Source organism: Hirundo rustica, chromosome 1, assembly GCF_015227805.2.
Source record: "Hirundo rustica isolate bHirRus1 chromosome 1, bHirRus1.pri.v3, whole genome shotgun sequence".
Classification (NCBI taxonomy): domain Eukaryota; kingdom Metazoa; phylum Chordata; class Aves; order Passeriformes; family Hirundinidae; genus Hirundo; species Hirundo rustica.
In genome coordinates this window covers 131,323,474-131,345,226 of record NC_053450.1, presented here as the reverse complement: position 1 = coordinate 131,345,226, position 21,753 = coordinate 131,323,474, and the positions used below count along the sequence as shown (strand labels likewise).

Here is a 21,753-nt window from a genome sequence, read left to right as displayed (position 1 = left end):
CAGTGATTCCTAAAATACAAAACGCTAATTGCAGTATGATTCCCCAGGGTGAGAATTGAAGTTGGCTGACCATTTTAACCCCTCTCTTCTCTACCTCTTTTCCTCCAGTCCTCTGTAATGTCAGTCTGTTTTGCCCGCTTTCACCCGAACCTGGTTGTCGGTGGAACGTACTCTGGCCAAATTGTCTTGTGGGATAATCGCAGTCACAGGCGCACTCCGGTTCAGAGAACACCCTTATCTGCTGCTGCTCACACGGTAAGGATAAAAATCACCTTCTTTCCTTAGAGGAGATGGTCAGCAGGGAAAGGCAGCTGCCTAGTTGTATTTACACTCTAGTTGCCACACAGATGAAACCAGAAGTATGGCCCTTGAAGGGGAAAACGTAGATATAAGACATGAACAACCACCTCTTGTAAGTGTTTAATCATCACACGTTGTACAACCAAGCCAGGACATTATTCTCCTTTCCAAGGAAGAAGGCATGATTGAGTACAACGCTTGAGTGAGGCACCTATGTGCCAGCACAGTGGCTCTGTAATTCATGTCCCCACTGTAAAGAGAGCCAGACTCCACTGTGGAGGCTCTATGTCTCTCAGTCCAACGTGGCAGGCGATTTGAGTCATTGCCTTGGTGTATGCAATTTTCTCCTTTGAACCAGATGAGGCACCCATGAGGGTCTCATAGTGGATTACTATAAGTAGACACTGGTGCCCTTGGAAAGAGTGGGGCGATTTGCTTCTGTTTTCTAATAAGCAATATGCAAATCCCTGCCACGGTCGTCTGTTCCAGACAGGGCCACAGGGCTGAGTTTGCACACTGAGGAAGAGTTTGTTTCAATACAATGATGCAGGAGAGCATTTTGCTGACACACACAAGTTCTTGCCGATAATTAATGATGGTGGCAGTGGGCTCTAGTGATGTCTAGAAGATAAATGGGCAGAGCAGTAACACAAATGTCACAGTAATGCTGTGATAAGACAGTCTCTTGCACCACAAATTCCTCATATTGTGCTGGAGGAAGAGACAAGCCCGGGTTGCCTGCTAAAGTGTCCTCACTCTGCCCTGGCACTGACATCCAGTCCATCCTGCATGTACATCTTCTGCCTTCTTGAGCTCTCCTCCTTCAGAGTCTGGGCTTGGGCAGACTCTTCCGGAGAGATGGAAGGTGGAGTAGATCATCTTGGGAGTGGGCTTAGGGCAATTTCTGAGTGGAAAGTAGAAAGAAGGAGAAAAATGCAAAAGTATTATATCAGAGTGGAGAAAAACACAAATGTTCTGTAACACAAGGAACTGAACTCAACAAAGCACTCAGAGAGATAAGATAATAATCTTGTTCTAGCAGAGTGAAGGAACAGACAAAGTGATAGTACTTCTGCAGCTCCAGCTTTTACAGTTCTGTGAGTCTAATGTTTGGAATTTGCAGATCAAGGTTCAGCTTTCAGTTGACTGTGACAACATAATCCCTGGAGTTAAAAGACAACTCCAGAAGCCATGCTATGGGAATTACTGCTAAAGATTCAGTATGGGGCCAGTATTATTATTGCAAGTCTCTTATGTTAAAAATTACAGGTGTGCACAGACATGCTTAGTGGGCCAGGCAATACAAATATTGTTCTGTAACTTTCCACTATCATGAATGTTGATGTAATTATCTAATGATCTGTGCCATGGGTTGCAACTTCAACATTGCTTTTCATTTCCCTAATGTTTTTGCTCATTTTGTTGCCAGTAATGTTGTTCAATCTGCATGAAAAGAAACAGTGTCTTGTGGAGGTGCAATTTAGAGATGTAGCAGACCAGAAAACTAGTGGCAGGAAGCTGACTGTCACTGAAAACTGAACAACTGGGACTCAAAATCTAGTGGAAAAGCAAAGATTAATGGGAAGTAATTTGTTTACACTCAAAAATCATTTAAGGCAAAATTGTACCTCCTGGAATTATATATTAAAGCAGTTTTATTATTGCAATAGAACAATATGTAATGTTTTGCATCTGAAAAATATAAATAAATTACTTTCAGTTGTGGATGGGCACTTTATGAGCTGTCATGAATTGGTTATAAATAAGTGTTTACACAGTCTAACACGAGGAAGCATGATGTTTTAAGGAATGCTCAGACTTTACAATAAGAGTCGCTTACTTTATATTCATACGTAGGAATTACTTACATAAATTGTAAATGAGGTCTCGGTTGCAAAAGGCTGGCTTGAATCTTTGCTGCCAAGAAAAAAATTAAATTAAGACAACATTACATTAGCGATGTTACTTTTTGTACTGCTAGATACGTGAGCTGAATAGTCTTTTTTAAATTCGAACTCTTGCTATATGTGAAAAAAGGATTTTTCTCTTTCCTTTCTCTTGCTTTGTTTATTTGAAACAGATAGATTGTGTTGTTTTCCCTGACTTAAACCTTCCTGAAATTTAGTATCACTTATTACTGCCTGGATTCACCAGGAAAGAGAATTCTACCCACAGCTTACTCACTAATTTCCTTTCACACCCACCACACATCTGCACTTGGGACAACAGGAAATTTTAATTAAGACAAAACCTTTTTGCATGATGATTTCATTTCCAAGATAAATAAAAGCAATCTGGCAGCAACGCTTTGAAAGGAAGGAGCCTGTTTAGACTTTCTGTTACATGCAGTTGATTCTCCTTTTCGTTCGCTTTCCTTACATCTTTTCATTTCTGCCATGAGTTTTATTGTGCATGAAATTGATGGCTGGTAGCCCTGATTAAAGCCAGGCCTGACACACTGAGGTGCTGCTGGAAAGACATGGCTCACTCTTTCCCCTCCACTAAATATTCTGGATATTCCGCAGCTTGCTGTAGCTTCCTCCCACCCACTCTGTCTGTTTGGACTACTGGAGGTCAAAAGTCCATGAAAAAAATTGGTCTATGGTTATTTCACATGTCAGTATGCAGTGATCATGTTCAGCACTGGGGTCATTAGCTGACACTAAGCAGCAAGAAGGGCCGTGATATGAAGGTAATATTGTGAAACACCTGTGAGGGACCACTTGGGGTCCATTTGATGATCTGGGAGAAAACAGGTGACTGACAATCTTGAGAGAAAGAAAAAAAAATGGCATCAAACAGACCTTGTGACTTACTGGTGCGTACACGTTGCCTCCAAGCACAAGTTATTATTTCGGCAGCAACTGCTTAGTCCATCTCAGTGTGGGCACAAACACTGTTTGTACAGGTGCTGCGCCTTTTGCTCTTGGAGAGGGGACATTTACTGGGCCCGCTCAGGTATCAAACTTGAGCGTGAGCCAGAGCTCTGAGGATTTCTGCCATTCCCCACTGACTGGGTAGGTGACCTGCAGATGGATCTTGATGTAAGTGGCAGTTCTGCCATTCCTTTCAGCAGGACCAAATGCTATATTCCTAACACTACATGGAGTTGGCTTAGAAGCTATCTAGGGACCGCTTGTAAGTTGGTCCTAATTTTCTTTAATTAAGCAAAATATTAGAGAATTTTTTTTTTTCCTTTCTGGAGATGCAGGTCTTCTATTTATTGGCAAATCCAGCAGAGAAATTAAATTTTTCTTTGCTTGCCTTTGTATATGTCTAACCTTTAATTTTGCATATCACTCGAACTGGTCAAAGGAAGTTAAACCTTATCGTTCAGTCTGACTGACTTTTCACTCTGGACATCGTGAACTTGACCCATCCCTCATATGTCACCATCAGATATCAGATGACACTTTAGGTTCAAAATGTTACCAGGTTCCTTGGAAAAGGAATAGGCCAAGTTTCATTATGCATACTAACTGGAATTCATCCTCCATGGAATGACTGCACTATGATGAACCAGGTGTAACACCCTAAATTTAGTCACTGCCCACTTAAAATGACAGATTTTAAAAGGTGTATTGGCCAATGCTGAAGAATGTTGATGGGCTTGTTCATATGAGTTCTTCAGCTGGAGTACATTTGCAAATATTTAGCATGCAAGCCAAATTCTGACAGAGTTCAAGTTTTATGCAGCTGTTTTCTTCAATAAAGTTTTCATTTTGATTCTGTTTGGACAGTTTTCCTCTTTCTGCTGGTTATTTTCAGTGTCAAAAGCCATCAGTAGAATGATACATGTCCCTGTGGGTGAAATCTCATCCACATAATTCAGTATTTTCACAGCATTACTCAGCTGGGCTGTTTTATTACGAGGAAAATGAAACTTTGAAAACATTTCCACCTCCACAACATACTTCTTAAAATTTAAATGAAAAATTAACACAAAAACCCAAACAAAACAACTCCTATCTGGCAAAAGCTGAGTCTTATATTTTCCAGGCATTGTGTGACTACTTAATCATTCTTTAAAATAACATATAAGACATTAGAAATTTGTTTGTGAAAACATAAGAATGGCTCTCTGACTTCCAGTGTTCTGTGTTTTCAGCATCCTGTGTATTGTGTGAATGTAGTTGGAACACAGAATGCACACAATCTTATTACTGTCTCTACGGATGGCAAAATGTGCTCCTGGAGCCTGGACATGCTCTCAACTCCACAGGTGGGTTTGTTTTCACCTACACATGGGGGGAAAACTGTCTTTGGTAGAGCAGGAAACCTGTGTAGTGGAACATAGCTCCTAAAAGCCCAAATCTCCCATCCTATACAAACTAAAACCAATGGATGCACTTGAAAGAGTAAAGCTTGCTTCCAGCTGTCTCTGCTAAGAGCCAAACCCCATTTCCTTTACCACAAATCATGTAATTATTGTAATACGTTAATACATAGGTCAGTTTCAAGTGAAAATGAAATAGTCCGTTTTAAAGCATGGTAATTACAGAAGTCGCCTGTGGTATAAATTGCTCTTATTCTACAGCATTGTTTAACAAATATGGACTAGATTGCACTGCTGCTGAACACACCCTAGGCACTGCAGGTTTCCAAGGCACACAGTCAGAAACTCAGACACTAACTTTGCTGGCAGCCTTCAGTAGCCAAAGGAACAAACAATGCAAATCAAAAGTTTTAGAATTAATTCTCCCCCTCTGGAATGTTTGCTACTATTGTCTGTTCCCCTCCTTCCTTCTCCTTTGTATCAGAAATGAAAAGAAACACAGGAAAATTGCCCAAACCACTAGTGATTATAATAATGGAAACTAAACAAAGAATCCAATGCTGAAAAAGGTGTACAGAAAGTATCTTTTAAGTTTTATCTTCTGAAGAAGTACATTTTCTATTCCATCACTCATTTTTATACACAATTTCTTAGAAAAAAAAATTAATATCATTTTTACTAAGCATCGTGTGATCTGATATTGTTTCAAAATGCTGCTTAGAAACTCCCTATAATGATTCCATTAATCATGCACTAATGTGCGATTACCATCAAATTATTTGCTTTTCAGTGTTGACACAAGAGGCGGGACTCCTCTATCCTAACCTCAGCCATCTAAAAGTTGATGTATCAAGTCTAAGTTAGAAATTTTCTGTACAGTTGAGGTAGAGTAAGGCTGGTACTTCTGGAGCATGACTCATCCCATCCAAGTGTGAAAAGCCCTTTCAGATACCCACCCTGGGACATGGAACTATCTTATCTTACGGTGGAAGAACATTCTGGAAGTCATCACATCTACTCCTCTACTCAAAGTGAGGCCAGCTTCAAAGTTCCACCACGTTGCTTATGTAAGGCAACAGGGTGGGGCTGGTAGTTGTGCCCTGGGACTACAAGAAATCAATACTCTTCTGCAGTAGAAATGGAGGCATATGAAATGGCCCAGGCATCTATGTTCAAGCACCCTAATCCCTTCCACAGGTCCTCACCTAAGCATCAAGAAGATGAATCCCACCCCTGCATATTACTGGAATACTAAAATCTAAAGCACAGATCTGTGGACATCTGAGTTCCAGTACCTCATCACTCAAATGGAATTTCCCTGCTCCAAAACTGGCTCTCAATAAGGATGGGAACACACCCCACATTACAGTGAAATTTGGCACACAGCTCATGGTGATCTAGAAAAGAAAGGCACTGCACACCATAGCTTTAAACTGGGAGGAGTAAAGTGTTGCTGATGTGTGTCAGTCTGAAACTTTCCAAGGACACAGATCCAGAGCACTTGCGTACAGTCATGGTGTGGGTGCTGGGAGCAGAGAGTCCACCACAGTATATGGTCATGTCTCTGCAGAGACACTAAATGATGACCTCATCCCAGAAGGTTTTAACAAAAATATATGTTCTCTCTCCCATATTAACAGAACTTCTATCTCTCACTCACATGTTTACAGAAATATGGGGTGGTCTCCCAATGCATTTTCCGTGCCTTGTTTTGCCTTTATAACAGAACCAAATTTATTTCAAAGAAAAGTATAAACCAAGCAGAAGTATTTCTCTGTGGATTTGCATTGCTCTCCTCTCACAGGGATACCCACTTTCTTTCCAGCAAAAAAGCCCTTTTGAGAAAAACCCTACAGGCTTTGGCCCTAGAAGAACGATAGCATGGACTTTTTAAACACAGAGAACATAACCACTTAAATAGCTAAAATGAAAATGGTGAAATCATTCAGGCTTTTTGTGGATTCTTGGGTTACACCATTTAGGCTGAAAAACTAAAAAGTTGTGCAAGATCTGCTCAAAATGTACACATCTTGCAACAGCCACTAACTTGTATGGTGATTGCATTTGCAATTGCAAAAATGGGCCTGCTGATTTACTTTAAAATGTAGCTACCAAATTAAAACAGAAAACATTCCTGCTGGTTTGTAGCTTGATGGTGGAGTCTAGAGGGAGTGTTTACGGTTACCTCAGAAAATCCCTGAAAAGCAATGCTTAGAATGGTGGTAGTGACAGGACCCCAACTTTTTAATTTTGTTCTGCAAAGTGACAAATGACACAGCGCAATAAATGCCTCACATGCGCACAATATTACATGTGCTTCCTGACAACTGATTTCCAGAATGTAAATAGAAGGGTATTGCATGGTTTATTAAAGCCTGAGGCTGGCAAATGTAACCATTAAGGTATTATCTTTAGTTTCTGCCCCATTAGATTTTAAAGTCTCACCTGTCATCTCTGGCTGATTTAAGATGACACAGAAAAGACCAGTGCCTTCCTACCAGTCTCATATGTGTGACAGACAGCACTGGGGATGGCAGGAGCATCCTGGTTTGTGACATTGCATCTTCTCACAATGTCTTATGTAGAAACCAAAGTCCTGCGACTGAGTCAAATGATTTCATCTTCCTCTCCTGCTACCCCCTGTAATATTTAGAAATCAGTAATAAAAAACACAACCCGGAGTAACAAAAGGAGGATCCCAGCATAATAACTAAAACCTGTTTTGGTAGGAGAGCATGGAGCTGGTATACAATAAGTCCAAACCAGTGGCGGTCACAGGAATGGCTTTCCCAACCGGAGATGTCAATAACTTTGTCGTTGGCAGTGAAGAGGGAACAGTCTACACAGCCTGTCGTCATGGAAGGTGAAGTTCAGCATTTTGTACTTATACAACATTGTGTAGCGGTGTTGGTGAGAGATAGCCAAGTGTGTGTGGAGAGTGTTCAATGTTGGTTTCTCTTGGATCAACAATGTCTGTACCGCTCATGTGACCAACACAGGAGTGGCCAACTCTGAGCTTCTGTGCTACAGCCAGTTACACTGGGACAGTTACCCCAGGCTCCCTGGGTAGCTGGTGGGGACCAGTGATTACTCTTAGATTGACTTTGTTTACCTTTTCCAGTCATGTGCCTGAAGAGAAGATGACTGCGCCCTCAGAAATGCTTCTTTCTCACCCATAGATGAGATGAGATGAGATGAGATGATGAGAGTTTACATAGCTGTATACAGGTTTATATACCTGGCTGAAATGCAGGTGTCTATGTCTGCACAGGTTGAATGAGGCCCTAGGAGTCACTTCTGTTGCAGACTAATCAGGCTTAAACCAATATCAGATGGTAATCTGCTTTATTTTACCATTCTTGCTCCATCTTAAATCTCCACAGGGACAAATCAGAGAAAAGCCACCATGAGGCTGGTTCCTTTAATAACATGGATGCAATCACAGTGTGCCATGTGTGTTCTAGAGAATCCTGTGCTCTCTCACATGCAGTGGTCATGCATAACATGACTCAGGATGTAGTTTGATACTGCAAGTTCATTGTTTTGCACCCTGAAAACCTGCAGGATGGTAGTGCACTCTGTTAGCTTCCAGTAGTAATTTTATCTCTGGGAAACTTGAAAGGCTTTTGTAAAGAACAAACTTTTTCCACTGACAGACTTAGAGCTCATCCCCACCGGTAGTTTGCAATGTTCTCTGAATTAATATTTTATCATATTCTGAGTTTATGTTGACCTAAAAGTCATCTATACAGTGGTTTAAGATTGTAAGGCTTCTATTATAAGCTTCTATATAACATCCCCAGTGTTTTATAAATACTGTTTTACGTATCTTTTGTTCAATGTTTTTTACTTTAAAATATTTTTATTTTAGCCTGACCACTGACAGTGTTGCAAAACTGTGTCTATTTAGGCATATTTTGATCGACTGCGTGGCAGCTTAAGGTTTGAACGAATCTTAAGCTGCTAAGATGAATGAAGCATGCCCAAGGGCATTTCTCAGTTCTGAACTTTGCGACTTGCCTGGTTCGTTCCTCACAAGAGGAGGAAGTTGCCAGATCCTCTTTTTAGCACGCCCTTCTAGGAACCTTCTACTGATCACTGACAAAAGCTCTTCTGCTCCTGCCTGTCTTTCCTGGAGTTTTTGCAATGATCCCTGGTTTATTTCCAGAGGCTCCTGTGTCCTTCAGCCCAGCACACTGAAGAGCCATATGTTATTCTGGAAAAAGGTGTGTCAAAGCACAGCAGATACCCAGGATGGTCTCACTGCTCCAGAACTCCTCGTACCCCACTGACTATGTGGCAGACAGCTGGGATAAAATAAGAGGTGTCCTTTGTATCCAGCACTGCAGGACTCAGCCCCTGCTCCAGCATGCTGTGAGGTCTGGCAGGGGAACCTAAGTGAGGATACACTCTCCACGCAGGAGAGGTGAGGGGACACTGCACCAGCTGGATGAGGGACCAGTTTCCTCTGGCACAGCTCCATAGCTCCCTTCAGTATACTGTACTCACACTGTCACAGGGCTGACAGGCTCCTCAGAGCTGTGGCTATTTTTAATGTATATTCTTCCAGTCACAATTTTTCTATAATCTAGCTAAAGGGGTAATTTCATTATTCCCTTTTTTGTGTACACTGTGAGACAGCATTGACAATTGAACTGAAATAATTTGCTTCCAGGAAGAATAAAACTGCACATTCTCTCTTACAAAATGTTTAATGTGTAGTTTCCCTTCCTAATAGCTATTCTAGCCCCTGGCTGATGGAATGCACATCTCCCTTTGTTCAAAGTAATGACTGTATGATACCTGATCACAGGATCAGTTCCTTCACTTTTTGTGAAAAAGGATTTGCTTCCTAGTGACTTGATTGACTGCTATGAAAAGTTATCTTAGATATTTAAGAGAAAAAGAATTGCCCATGGTAAGTCATTAACATATCTGCATTTTTATTTTAATGGTTATTCTTTGTGATAATGGCTTACTCAGAGGCATAAGCTATAGTATTATTGCAATTTAGAATTATTTTATAATTATACAGAAATGTTATTTCAGTCTACATGAGTAGACAGTATATGTAGAAGTGAGTAAGAGAAAGTCTTCAGAAATAAGAGAAATTCTCCCTGTGCTCGATTCTGAGAATTAATTTTGCCCACTGGGGTAAACCTCTGCAAGCAAAGACCTTAGCAGAAGGAGAGAGATTTGCAGATTAAACATAACATTAAAAGGAAACAAGAACCTAACAATAAGGAAAACTATGTTAAATCCCTAGGTGGTAAATCACTCACTGCATGTAAATCTTTCTTCTTCCTGCAGTAAAGCTGGCATTGGTGAAATTTTTGAAGGCCACCAAGGACCTGTCACAGGAATCAATTGTCACATGGCAGTGGGTCCAATAGACTTTTCCCATCTCTTTGTCACATCATCATTTGACTGGACAGTGAAATTGTGGACCACAAAGGTAAGAAATCCAAGCTGAGCTGGGACAGGTAATGCTACATGTGAAAATGCTGTTGTCAGAAATATTTTAATACTATCTATCAGGTCCTAAGAACCAATTAATTGAAAGGCTGTGGTTAGAATGAGTATAGTGATAGAATTGTAAGTAAAACATATTGCTAGGGTAACCCTCAATCATATTTGCCCTGGAGCATGCCTTGCCCTTCAGCAGGCCTTCATTTCAGTATTAACCCTAGTGCTGAGCAGTTTCACAAGATGAGGAGATGAAGGTGTCTTGTACTCCCAACCATCAAACAATCCATTCAGCACTCCCTGTGCAGGCTAAATTGCAAGGCTAATACCATGCACTGTAGTGGTGCAAGAGCAGGAACACTTTCCTCTGATAAAGCAACAGGGGAAGTGCACATATAGCTTAGTGCAATCAATATCACTTATGAAATTCACAGCTGGAGGAGGCTGTGATAGCCAAAAGTTATAAAATGTCCCAATGACATTAGACACTGGAAGCAGGGAGAAATTAAATGCCAGAACTTACATTCATGACCACTGGTGTTCTGTTGCTGACTACTCTGTGGCTGTCTGCCTGTGACCTCTTTCAGAGAGAGCAGCAGAACACCAGAAATGTCACAGTCCTGTGAAACTTCGAAACCCCAAAACTCCATGGGACAGACTAAACAGGCCAACCTGGTTTATTGTACAGGCTGAGTAAAACAGGACAATGAGATGTAAAATCCTAATTATATAAGTGATCTAAATTTATTTTTTTATACACCAGAATAGAGAACTGCTTTCCAAATGTCAGATTCTTGCCTTAAACAAGTTGTTTTTATGCCTGCATTTGGTTCACATCTTGAGCTGCACCCGGCAGAATTCCAGTACTGGAAACTGACCCCAATCAGGAAGTATCTCAGCATGTGTTCCTTCAAGACATCAGGGCTTGGAGATGCTAGAACAGATGCACAGCAAATGTAATTATGAAAATGATCAGAAGAGCTCATGTGACAGCCTTGTGCTGGAGAAAGAAGCAGTTACCTAGATGATAACTTGAATAATCAGCTTCCATAGTCGCTTCCCAATGCTTTTGTTGATGGCCTGATCCAATGTGTGCACTAATTAACAGGTATCTTTTCCTAATCAGCAGTGACCACAGCTGATGGTGTTGTCTTGAGCGTTACACTTCAGGAAACTTGTAATGAGAGAGGTGCATGATTTACCTAATTCGAATGTAACTCTATACGTCTCTAGACTCAGCCTTAACCAATGGAAAAGTCATCCAGAGGAGCGGACGTGGGCAGGCTGGAATGGGTCTGGGAGGGTTCCTAGGTGGCCAATGTTAGAAAAGGCTGCAGGATAGCCAAGGGGTGGACAGCTCAGATGTTGGCTCACTGAGGCTAGATAAGCCATTTGGTGTGTGAGACGAGGGAGTCCTGGGCAGTGGTGACTGGGAGCAAGGGAATACTGGAGTGTTGAAGCCAAGGCTGAGTGAGGGGGGAAATAATTTGTGGGGAGTGCAGGGAAGATGAAAGGCAAGTGTTGAATTCCAATCACACTTGTACAGAAAATCTTGGATTGGTATTTAACTGTCAGCTTGAGGCTGAATATGGCAATAAGGGTCTCATTCATCTGCAGCTTAAATGAAATTACATTAAGGGATAATAAAGCCTGACTTTTATTTTAAACTTTTGGGATTTTAGTAGTTAGTAGTAACACTAACACAGCACATTTTGGGCACAAAAACACTGCAGATAGTAATGCACAGTTATCCTTGTGGAATATTTCGGTGCCAGAATGGTTGGCTCTGATTTTATTCAAGACAATCAGTTTTCCAAGAACCAAACCATTTAAATTTCTGATATCTATCAAGCTGTGGCTCATCTGGCAAGAGGGGCTTCCTGAGAAAGCTGTTTGACCAAGCTGGGCGAGCTGTGATGTGCATGTGACACACCACAGCACCGCTCAGAGCTGGAAGCTGCATTGCTGTTTTGGTTCACTCACTTTCTTCTGGAGCAGGTTTAAGCAGCAGCAGCAGCCCCAGGCTGCTGCCCTGCCAGCCACTGCCCTGTGAAAACATCCTCTGAGACACTAGACAAGTTCTTGAATTGTGATGAATGTTTTCTTTTTCTCCCCATTCAACTGCATCAGAAGTTTATTTCCATATTGTCTGAATAATTTTCTTGGCTGGAGCTACTGCATATTTAAGGTTCTCTTTGTTCAGTTCCCATAGCCAAGGCTCATTCAATCAGTGGGCTCTGAAAAAAAAAAAATAGTGGATTAATGCGAATTATTAAGTGTTTCTGCTGGCTAATAAGATTTTAGTTGGAATTGGTTTATTCCTTCAGTTTCTTACTTGTAAATTTAATCTCCCTATCAGCATCCAAAGCCGTATTGCTTTCCTGCTTCTACCAGCGTTGTCTACTTAATCCTGTGCACATTATCCTCTTTGGTCATGAAATTCAATTCCTTTCTATTTCACAGGTTCAGAGTCAATGTCCAATTGTAAAGTGAACCATAAAAGCTTTGTGTTTATATTGTCTATTGATGTTGTGCAGCATCCTGGGGTGCTTACAAGAAAGGCACTTTCATCGCAGGCATTTGACTGATGGATTGAAAGCACCATCTCCCTTAAAAACTCTCGCTTGACATTTTATAATGTTTTTGTGGTTAACACATTTTCTAGCTAAAGGCAGTTCAACCAGGTGACTAAGATTTTCACTAGTGGATGAATGAGCTTTTTGTAGATAACATTTATACAAGGCTCACATTATCATCCATCATATTAGCAAAAAATTAGATCCCTGTGTGAATAGCAAGCAACCAGAAGCAACAGGAAAAGAAACAAAATTTGCAACGATAGTTATTTAATAACCACGGCATTACCTGGTTCCTGATGAAATTAATAAGGTTTTCAACTTGAATTCATGCTACACCACGTGAGCAAGTCTTGGATGCAGAGCTGTCGAAGGGAAGTCCCAATGTGAAGTGTCTGTGGAGCTCTGCCCTTAATTAGGTAGCGTCGGTACGATGCTTTGAAGAGGTAAAGTGCTAAGTGGAAATCCTAAGTGTTGTTAATTAATTAAACACTAATCCTCATGAATGAATAGCATGAGGTTAAATAATGAAATGTAAGTATTGTTATTATTACAGCAATTGCTGTTTGGAGAGCAAATTTTTTGATATTGTGTCAAGAGATGGAAGCTGTCTTGGAATTGTTAAAACATAACAAAACATAAGCTGGTTTCAGCTAAGCCTAGAAGATGGCTTGTTTGCTGCTAAGGGAGTTATTTAAGGGTCTAGACAGAGAGCTGGATTTTGTTAGCTTTTCATCTTTCACATGCCTTCTTTAGCACTTATCCTTCCAGTGAGGGGAGGTGCTAATAATTCGTTTTCTCTTCTTGCACCTCTGTCTAAGTCATGCTTAGATGGGCTGAGATTGGAAAAACTGTAACAACATTTCTGCATCCCCATCCATGCTTGTCTCCCCCCGCCTAATGTTTTAGTAATGGTGGCAACGTCATAATCAGAAGGAGGCTCAGGGGTGAGCAGACTGGTAGTAGGGCCACCACATAACCATTAGCAGGGTCATGTGTGCCCTCAGAGACAGACTACCCACTGTGTACCTATGCTCAATCTTGCTTCACTAGCATGTGCATCAATGGCAGTGCCTTCCTCGTCCCTCTCCTTTGTCTTTTTTTTCTTATGCACTTCACATGATGCTCTTCTCTTCTGGTATGCTGTGCTGTTGAGCTTTTTTGAGAAACTACATTATAAACAGCAAATATTCCCATTTCTATGCTATGTGCCTTCACACACATTTCTGTACCTTGAATATCTTAAGCCTGTGTGCTTGATGACAACCTGGGCATGACCCAGTCCTCCTGTCTCTTGGAGCAAATTACTCTACCTGTCATACCTTCCTATCAGCAGGTAACTTCAGACTCCACTGGTTTTCATTTGGCTGAACACTATCTCCTCCAAGATCCAGCTGAAGCCTACCTCTAGAAAAAATGCAAAGAAATATGTGGTGGTGTTACTATAGGCCAGCACCTCTGCCCTCCCCAGAAGCCTTGATGATTGGATCTGATTAGATCCACTAAATAGACCAAATTTACTGTGATGGAAAAGGGGTTGCAGAATGAACCAGAGCAATACTTGATGGTCACCTTTGGGCCATATCTTCTCATATGATCATGTAAGGCATTTTAGGTGACTCTTACTTCATATGAAGTTGGATCCTCCTGGATCTTTCATTATGTAGAGCTTTCACACTTCGGTTTCTTATGCAGCCACTGGAAAGCAGTAACAGTACTGCGTACACTGGATATCTCTTGGAGAGACCACCATTCCTGCCACCACTGACTATGCAGGAGCCCAAGTCTGGCAGATGGTCAGTTGCTGTAGCTTTTGGTGGCTTTCTTGCATCTGGACAGCCTCAGGCCATATCTAAACTAGCAGACGTGTCAGCACTTTTGAGCTCCCAAGTCTGTCTTCTCATTCTGGCTTCTCCCAAACCACTACCAGGAGGGAATCAGACTCTATCCCACACCACACACACATATACATATGCACCTTGACTTGCAGCCAGAATCCTGTGGAATCCTTTACTACTCCTCCCTCTGACTGATTTTGGAGGGGCCCAAATGTCTATCTCAGGGGACAATTTCACTCCTCTTATTTTGGATACCTGACTAGAATGGTCTCCCTCACTGCTGCATTACCACACAAAGCTCCTTCTCTTTTCTTTGATAAAAGAAATTAAAATGATTAATTTGATTAATCACTGTCCAAATGTTAATTTTATCTGATTATAGAGAATGAAAAAGGGTGATAAAATAGCATGCTGGGATTTCATGGAAATGGTTTCTCTGTGGTGTGAGTTCAGAATTTTGAGTTTGGTCCAAAAACAAGGCAATGAATGAATTTGCTTCAGAGCACACTTTCTGTCAAAAGGCCAAGCTGACTTGGGGAAGAGGGTGGAGTTGCCTGTTCAGACAGGATTTTTTTAGGTTTTGCCCTTTACCTCTGGAGCCAGAGGTCTGGCTCTCAGCCAGCTGTATTTGGAAAAAAAAAAAAAAAAGAAGTATTTTCTAGGTAATTTTTAAAAGCAAAACCAAAGTGAAGTCAGGTGGCTTGAAATCAGTCCCAAGTTCTTCACTTGAAATACTTCTCATGATTTCAGTTTTCTTTTCTGTGTAGCCGTGTTTGATAAGTGTTAGGAATATATTCATCAGCTGGCCAACATACTTAATTTACTCACATGAAACATGGTGCTTCTTTGTGATACATTTCATGAAGAATGAAACACACACAAATAAAACAGGCACCTAAAATACTGAGTTCTAAAAAACTCAGTGGGCTAAACTGTATTTCAGAAAACCCTAATATAAATCCAGCTGTTGCAGTGAAAGCTCTATTTGCACATGGAAAGCAGAATTGGATTTCAGGAGCTTATATAATGTGTGCAAAACAAAGTCATCGTTCCTTTTTTCCCTGAAATCAAAATTCCAAACCTCCTCCTAACAGTTCTGGTGCAGAATTGCACTGGAGGATCAAGCTCACATGGAATAGTGAAGCATTTCAGGACAATTACCAGTATATAAAGCCCAGGACTTCTTCCCTAATGGAAATTTTCTCCCACCTGCTTCAGGCAGCAATCCTTTCTCCGCCATGTGAGAGACTTTTGTTACCAGTACAAAAAAAAAAAAAGGAACAGCGTTCAAAGTCTTACAAGATGAAGTTGTCTTCAATAATAATTAGCCTCAAACTCATTGCTTGCTGACCCATGAAAGCTCTGCGGGCGTCCTGGTGGCAGCAGCTACAAATACTAATCTCGACTGTTTAGCAGACAGTGCCGTAACACCAGGCTGCGGCGGCCATCCTGCACTGCTCCTCGTGCTCCTGCTTCCTGGCAGCTGAACTGCGGCAGCAGGGTCACTTGAGAGCCTGGCAATTCACTGAGTACACACGCAAGGCTGGGCCAGGTACCCTGCGATGAAGCAGCATTTTCCATTAAAAAGAAAAATTGAATTTTCAGGGGCCTCGTACCGAATGTTCCTGTCAGAATCACAGGGGTGAGAAACAACCAGACCCCAGCTACATTATCCCACCCCTCTCCTCGCCTTGCAATTTGAGCGAAACTACCTGTCTTTAACAACCTGAGGCCCGAAGCAGGGAGAGCAGCCCCAGTGACCCCAGAAGAGGGACACGTGCAGAGGAACGAGCCTCAGCGCGTGCCGCTGCCTTTCCTGCAGGACAGGAAAGCACCAGCACACCGATCCAGCTTCTCCCAAATCATCCCACTCATTCTCCAGCCCTGCTTCCTTGTCCCGTCTGTGGGGTATATAAATAGGGAGTGACAACTGGAGGTAGAAGACCAAATCTGTCCTTCAGCGTTTCACTGTGTGTTTCCTCTGACCAGGATTTGGTCATTCTTCCCTCAACATGCCTTGCTTATATTTCTCAGCAAGCCCTTCAAGAGCTTCTCTGAAAAATAATCCAGGAATACAGTACCATAAAGGCAGGAGTACGAACTACAGAAACTATGAATCATTTTGCTAGGCAAGGACAGTAAGATTTTCTCTAGTGTTTTGAGCTTCTTAAAAGAAATTGAGCCATTTTCAGAAGTAGGTAGAAATTCCAAAAGAAAACAATAGTATTTCTAAAGAAGTCTATTGACACAAATGCATAGTTAGCAGTTTAGGAAGAAGTGCTGTCCTGCTTAGAGCATGTTTTAAATAAAAGGTGGAAAACTTGATTACCATTTAGCAATGAAGTCAGCAGTCTGAGGAAACACGGAACAAATGGGAGATACCTGTATAGGCTTTTCCAGTGTTGCTGTCTGCACTTGCCTCCAGCTAGGTGTGGGTGAATGAAGCAGAGAATTTTAAACCTCACAGAGTGGAAACACATAGGCACAACTCTTGTAATTGTGGAGTAAGAGGGGTTCCAGATTAGGAATTAAACTGGATGATCTAAAATGCAGAAACAAAAATGCACCAGCCCAGCCAGAAGGAACTAGGGACAAAAGTGAGCTGGGGAACACTGTAAGCCACTCTGCCTTACATTCTGATGTAAGGCATCTGATGTTTTTAAAGTTCATCTATTGCAAGCAAATCTTTAAAATCATTTACAATAGGCATCAAGTAATGCACATTTATATCAAACTCACTGAAAATAGCTCCTCAGCTAATATGCAGGGGTGAAGAGGAATGCCATGCTTTCTGCTTTTGTTTGTTTGTTTGTTTTGTTTGGTTGGGTGTTTTTTGTTGGGGTTTTTTTGGGTGGTTTTTTTTGTGTGTGTGTGGGGGGGGGGGGGGGGTTTGTTTGTTTGGTTTGGTTGGGTTTTTTGTTTGTTTGTTTGTTTTTCCCCTAGAAAATAGAAAGGTCTTTTTCCATTGGATAAGTGGAAAGGCACAGTAGAAGAGAACTTTTGAAGTAGAGCAGCACAGCCAGAATGTGTTGCACCTCAGCTGAGTACTTAAAGAGTTAAGAAGGATTAAACACATAAGTAGTTTACCTGTCAGTAAAACTAGCTTCCAGGCTATCTCCACAGATTTCAAAAGCTCTGCTGTTTGAATTTCTGATGCTCTTAAAAGACAAGTGCTGTCTGACTTTCCAAGTTCTTTTATTTTTTTCTTCATACCATAGTATTAGACATTAAGATCAGTTCTCATTAAAACCGCCTGTGCCAATCGTCAACCCTTTTTTTCCTTTACTTCCTTCTTTTATACTCACTCGTGGCGCTTTGACTTTGAAGGAAACCACAAAAATGTAATCATCAAGTTATCTCTAGACTTGGTCTGCTCTCATAGCCCCTTTCCTTTCGGTCTTACCCTTGTCCCCTCCTCCATCCATAATAATTCCCACATGTTTATGCAAAATATATTGGACTTTCTTTTATTATTGACAATAAGGAAAGGCAACAGTTTCAGCATCTCTGCAAAAAGAATAATTTCCAAAAGTGAACATTTTTCAGCCTTGTCTGTCTGCAGCTTTTAGAATATCAAAGCCCAGTGTAAAAATACTACAGCACTTAAACAAAAGGGTTGTGAAGAGTGTAGGGATCATTTCCTACATTAATTTCTTTCTCCCTGTTGATACGGAGTCTAAAACTTAAGCCTGTTATCTTGCCAATCAAGTCAGTTTAGAGTTGATTCAGTGACCTAGTAGTTATCTGACAGTGGGGTGACACAACATACAGATTGGTCATAGCCCAGTGAAAAGTTCTTTGAGTCCCAGAGGCTCAGCTGCAATCCAGCACTGAAACTGACTGCCAGAAGGAATTTCAAGGCAGGTAAAGGAGTTTTTACTCATGTAACTCAGTTCAGAGTACCTCAGTTAGCCAGTGACATTGGATGGCTAAAGCTGAATATCCCCCTTTTGCTTTCCCATTGCCATCCTTTGAAGGTCTGGCTAGTCCTGGAAAAGGTGGAGCAGGCTACAAGTTGTGAGTTGTATAGTACTGGGGTCTGTAGGATAATGATACCCTCTGTGGAGAATGCAGACGGGCTTTGCTGAGCCATCAGGAGATGTACCTGTAACTACTGCCTCTGATTTATGACACCTAGTAACAGTTCCTGTGAATACTGTAACTTTTAAAAATGAGCATAAACTGAACTAAGTCAAGTCCCACAAGTATAGTATCCAAGTAGGAGCTATTGGGTAATCCTAGATCACTGTAACTATTAGAAAACAGATTTGGGAGAAACATGGTAGTCCAGAACTGGCAAAATTCCTGTGGAGATCAGTCAGTCTGAAAGAAAACCAGGGCCTCTTTGACTCCATACAAAGGGAGAGAGAACATCCTGGCTTGCAAGAGCAGTAGAGCCTTATACAGAGCAGAGGACTTAACTTCTCACCACAAGAGTTTGGACAAGTAACCCTAAACAGCTAATAGCTGGTGTCCTGAGAAGGACACCGTTGAAGGAGGAAAGGTCAAGACCAGAGTAAAACCAGATTGGATTAGTATTTGCCTCAATATTCCCAGCAGTTTTTAGTTTCTGCTGTACTGTCTGCATGTTTTGAGTTGGCCTGGTTAAGTGGCACTGTCAGAAGGGAAACAATGAGCGTGGTTTCAGCAAAACATTGAGGTCGCTTTCAAGATGGAGAAGACTGGGCAATATAAAACACTGAACAAGCTCAGACCCTATCCTGAGCAGAAGTTCCATGAGCTGTCCTCTCCCAGCTTCTTTCACATCCTCTGGTCAGTGTGACACTGCAGCAGTTGCTTTAAAGAAAGACAGAAGATTGTACCTTCCCTATGTGTTATCTCTTCTGAAAGAGAGGTCTTTCTTTGTCATCATTTTGCAGGTTGTAGTTTTGGGGGTTTTTATAATCAATAAAGACTGTTTATAGAATACTTGGTCTCACAGGGACCAAGTTCATAGAATCATAGGATGGTTTGGGTTGAAGGATTTGTAAAGATCATCTCATTCCCAACTCCTATTCCCTAGTTTTTTCAAGGCCCTGAGGAACAGACACTCTGCTTGGGACCACCCTGGGTCTGCCATTTCCAAGTGCCTGAAAGCCTGAGCTTGAGCCTAAACAAACAACATTAGCTTGTTCAGAAACTTTCTATGCCAAGGACTAATGAATCTGTCATATTTGCTGGTCACCTAGAAAAACAAAAAGCTTGAATCAACTTGCAGTACTGCACAATGCTGGTACTAATATGGTGAGAGCCAGAACTATGGTGTTTGGCTTATCATCTCTAGAATAGAAGACAATTGAATAGAAAGAAGGAAGTGGAGACAGCAGAGTGTGTGGTTTCGCCACACACAAGTACTGCTGAAGTACAGTCTAGGAAAGTACCTTTAAATGGAGCTGACACAGAAATTGTGGCAATGTGTAAAAAAATGCTCGTTTCATTAAATGGTCAATGCCAATAGTTTTTGCCATGGCCTTTCAGAAGTCAGATGCTAGTTAAAACCTTTATATGGATAATTAGCTATTTTATGCGTGGCGCCTCCTGGATTAAAGAAAATTCTCCTATGCAAATAAGTGGAGTAAACTGGTCAAATTTTTATGTGTAAAACCCCCCCTCTTTTATATAAATGTGTAGAATTTATTTAGGCGAGCTTCTTATTTCACAGACAAGCCTTACTTCCTAGACAGCCAACAGGTACTTAAAATGTTCACTCTTCATTTTACTCTTAAGCAATGCCTCTACACAAACAGTGAGGACAAATGATTGACTTTGATAACATGTTTAAATAAATGAGAAAAAACATCTCATCTTGGAATTGGCTTTTTGCTTTTTCCACTAAGTGCTCAAATCATGTCCTTTTGGTATCAATGGCAAAACTCCATTGGTTCTTTAGGGCCATATTTTTACACCACACTCTTCTTTTTCAGTAATAAGTAGATTTGCCCCAAGTTTTTCTGAAGATACTGCTTTAAACTATTTCTTCTGTTCTATTGAATAACAGAGTGGGTTGATATTTAATAATGAAAGCTCATCAAGTTTAAATTTCAGTTATTTTATAATAATAGCCATATGCTAGTTATGGATTGCGTAGGTCTGAAGTTTTGGTAATTTAAAACTGCTTTAAAGTGACCTTTACATGGTTCCACATTTCAACATTTTCTAAAAGCAGTCGGTACCGGTCCTTACTCATAAATTGTTGCATTACAAGATCTGCAGGCCTGGGCCCGTAGTAAGGAAGCAGCCTCGCAGTAAGGAAGTCCTGTGAACATTTATACACACACTTAACCTCAGAAATGGGGTCTTCTCTATGAAATCAACATAACTGCTCTCAGAGCAGGATGAAACGTTAACTTTTTAAGAGAGGCCAGTCGCTGTTAGTATTGAAGACAGGACACAAAACAAGATGGACCTTATGCAGTTGTTGTGTTCTTCTCTGGCTAAACAGAGCAAGAAGACAAGAAAGTATGGGAAACACCTTCTCTTTTTTCTCTGGCAGCTAGCCAAGCTGGGAGGACCGTGATACTGGGGGCAGTATGAACATGTAGCTCGGCTCCACTACCACTGTCTGATTTCTGCCACATGATTTCTCCCCGATTTCCCAACAACACTGCAGCTCATCTTGACTTCTGGTTGGGCTGCTCACAATCCTGCAATTTCTTATTTCTTTGCAGTGCTCCACGCCCTATTCTTCTCCATTAATTTGTGTGTCATTCCTTGCACGTCTGAGATCTTTCTCAAAAGCCGTATTCCTGTTGTCCACACTTTCCCTCTGGCTTTCTATCTGACTGAAAATTTCCACTGTTATGGTAAAGGCATTTCATTTTTGGTATTTGAGGCTTTTCACCTCAAACCCCAATACCTTGAAAGTGTTTTTATTTTGATAACAGGGAAACAGAGGCACATCAGCTAAAGCTATTTGCCAGAGACTGCACAACACGTGTACAGCAAGATATAGACTAGCACCAAATCTCCTGACCCTTCCTTCTAATGCCTTGGTCTTCAGGCATGAGGTGGAAAATAAAGTAACAGAACTAAAAAAAAGCATTTAAAAAGTGCCACACTCTAGATCAAAACAAGTTTTGATATGCTGACAAAAAAGAAATGCTGATTGAAATCTGCCCTGGGTTGATTGATATCTTAATAGCCCCTTAACTTCTCAGGAATTTTGTTACTTCTCCCATGACATTACATGTTCAAGTGCTGTATGTGCAGCACTTTTCCCATGAATAAGAAAAATACCGTCCACCTAGCAGTTGACCAGATTTTGTTTTCTTTTTTTTTTTTGGTATACTACTATCTT

At 41.1% G+C, this 21,753-nt stretch overlaps 1 protein-coding gene across 9 annotated transcripts in view; it reads left to right on the top strand.

Annotated features, from left to right (window-relative positions):
* The window catches only part of DYNC1I1 (dynein cytoplasmic 1 intermediate chain 1), a 188,242-nt gene that overhangs the window by 139,362 nt on the left and 27,127 nt on the right, over positions 1–21,753 (top strand). For all 9 annotated transcript variants that reach the window (XM_040072622.1, XM_040072601.1, XM_040072612.1 and 6 more), the window contains 4 exons: positions 109–255; positions 4,409–4,522; positions 7,306–7,439; positions 9,887–10,031. In XM_040072622.1, the coding sequence (XP_039928556.1) occupies positions 109–255; positions 4,409–4,522; positions 7,306–7,439; positions 9,887–10,031 (540 nt within the window). The remainder of the gene's footprint in view (positions 1–108; positions 256–4,408; positions 4,523–7,305; positions 7,440–9,886; positions 10,032–21,753) is intronic.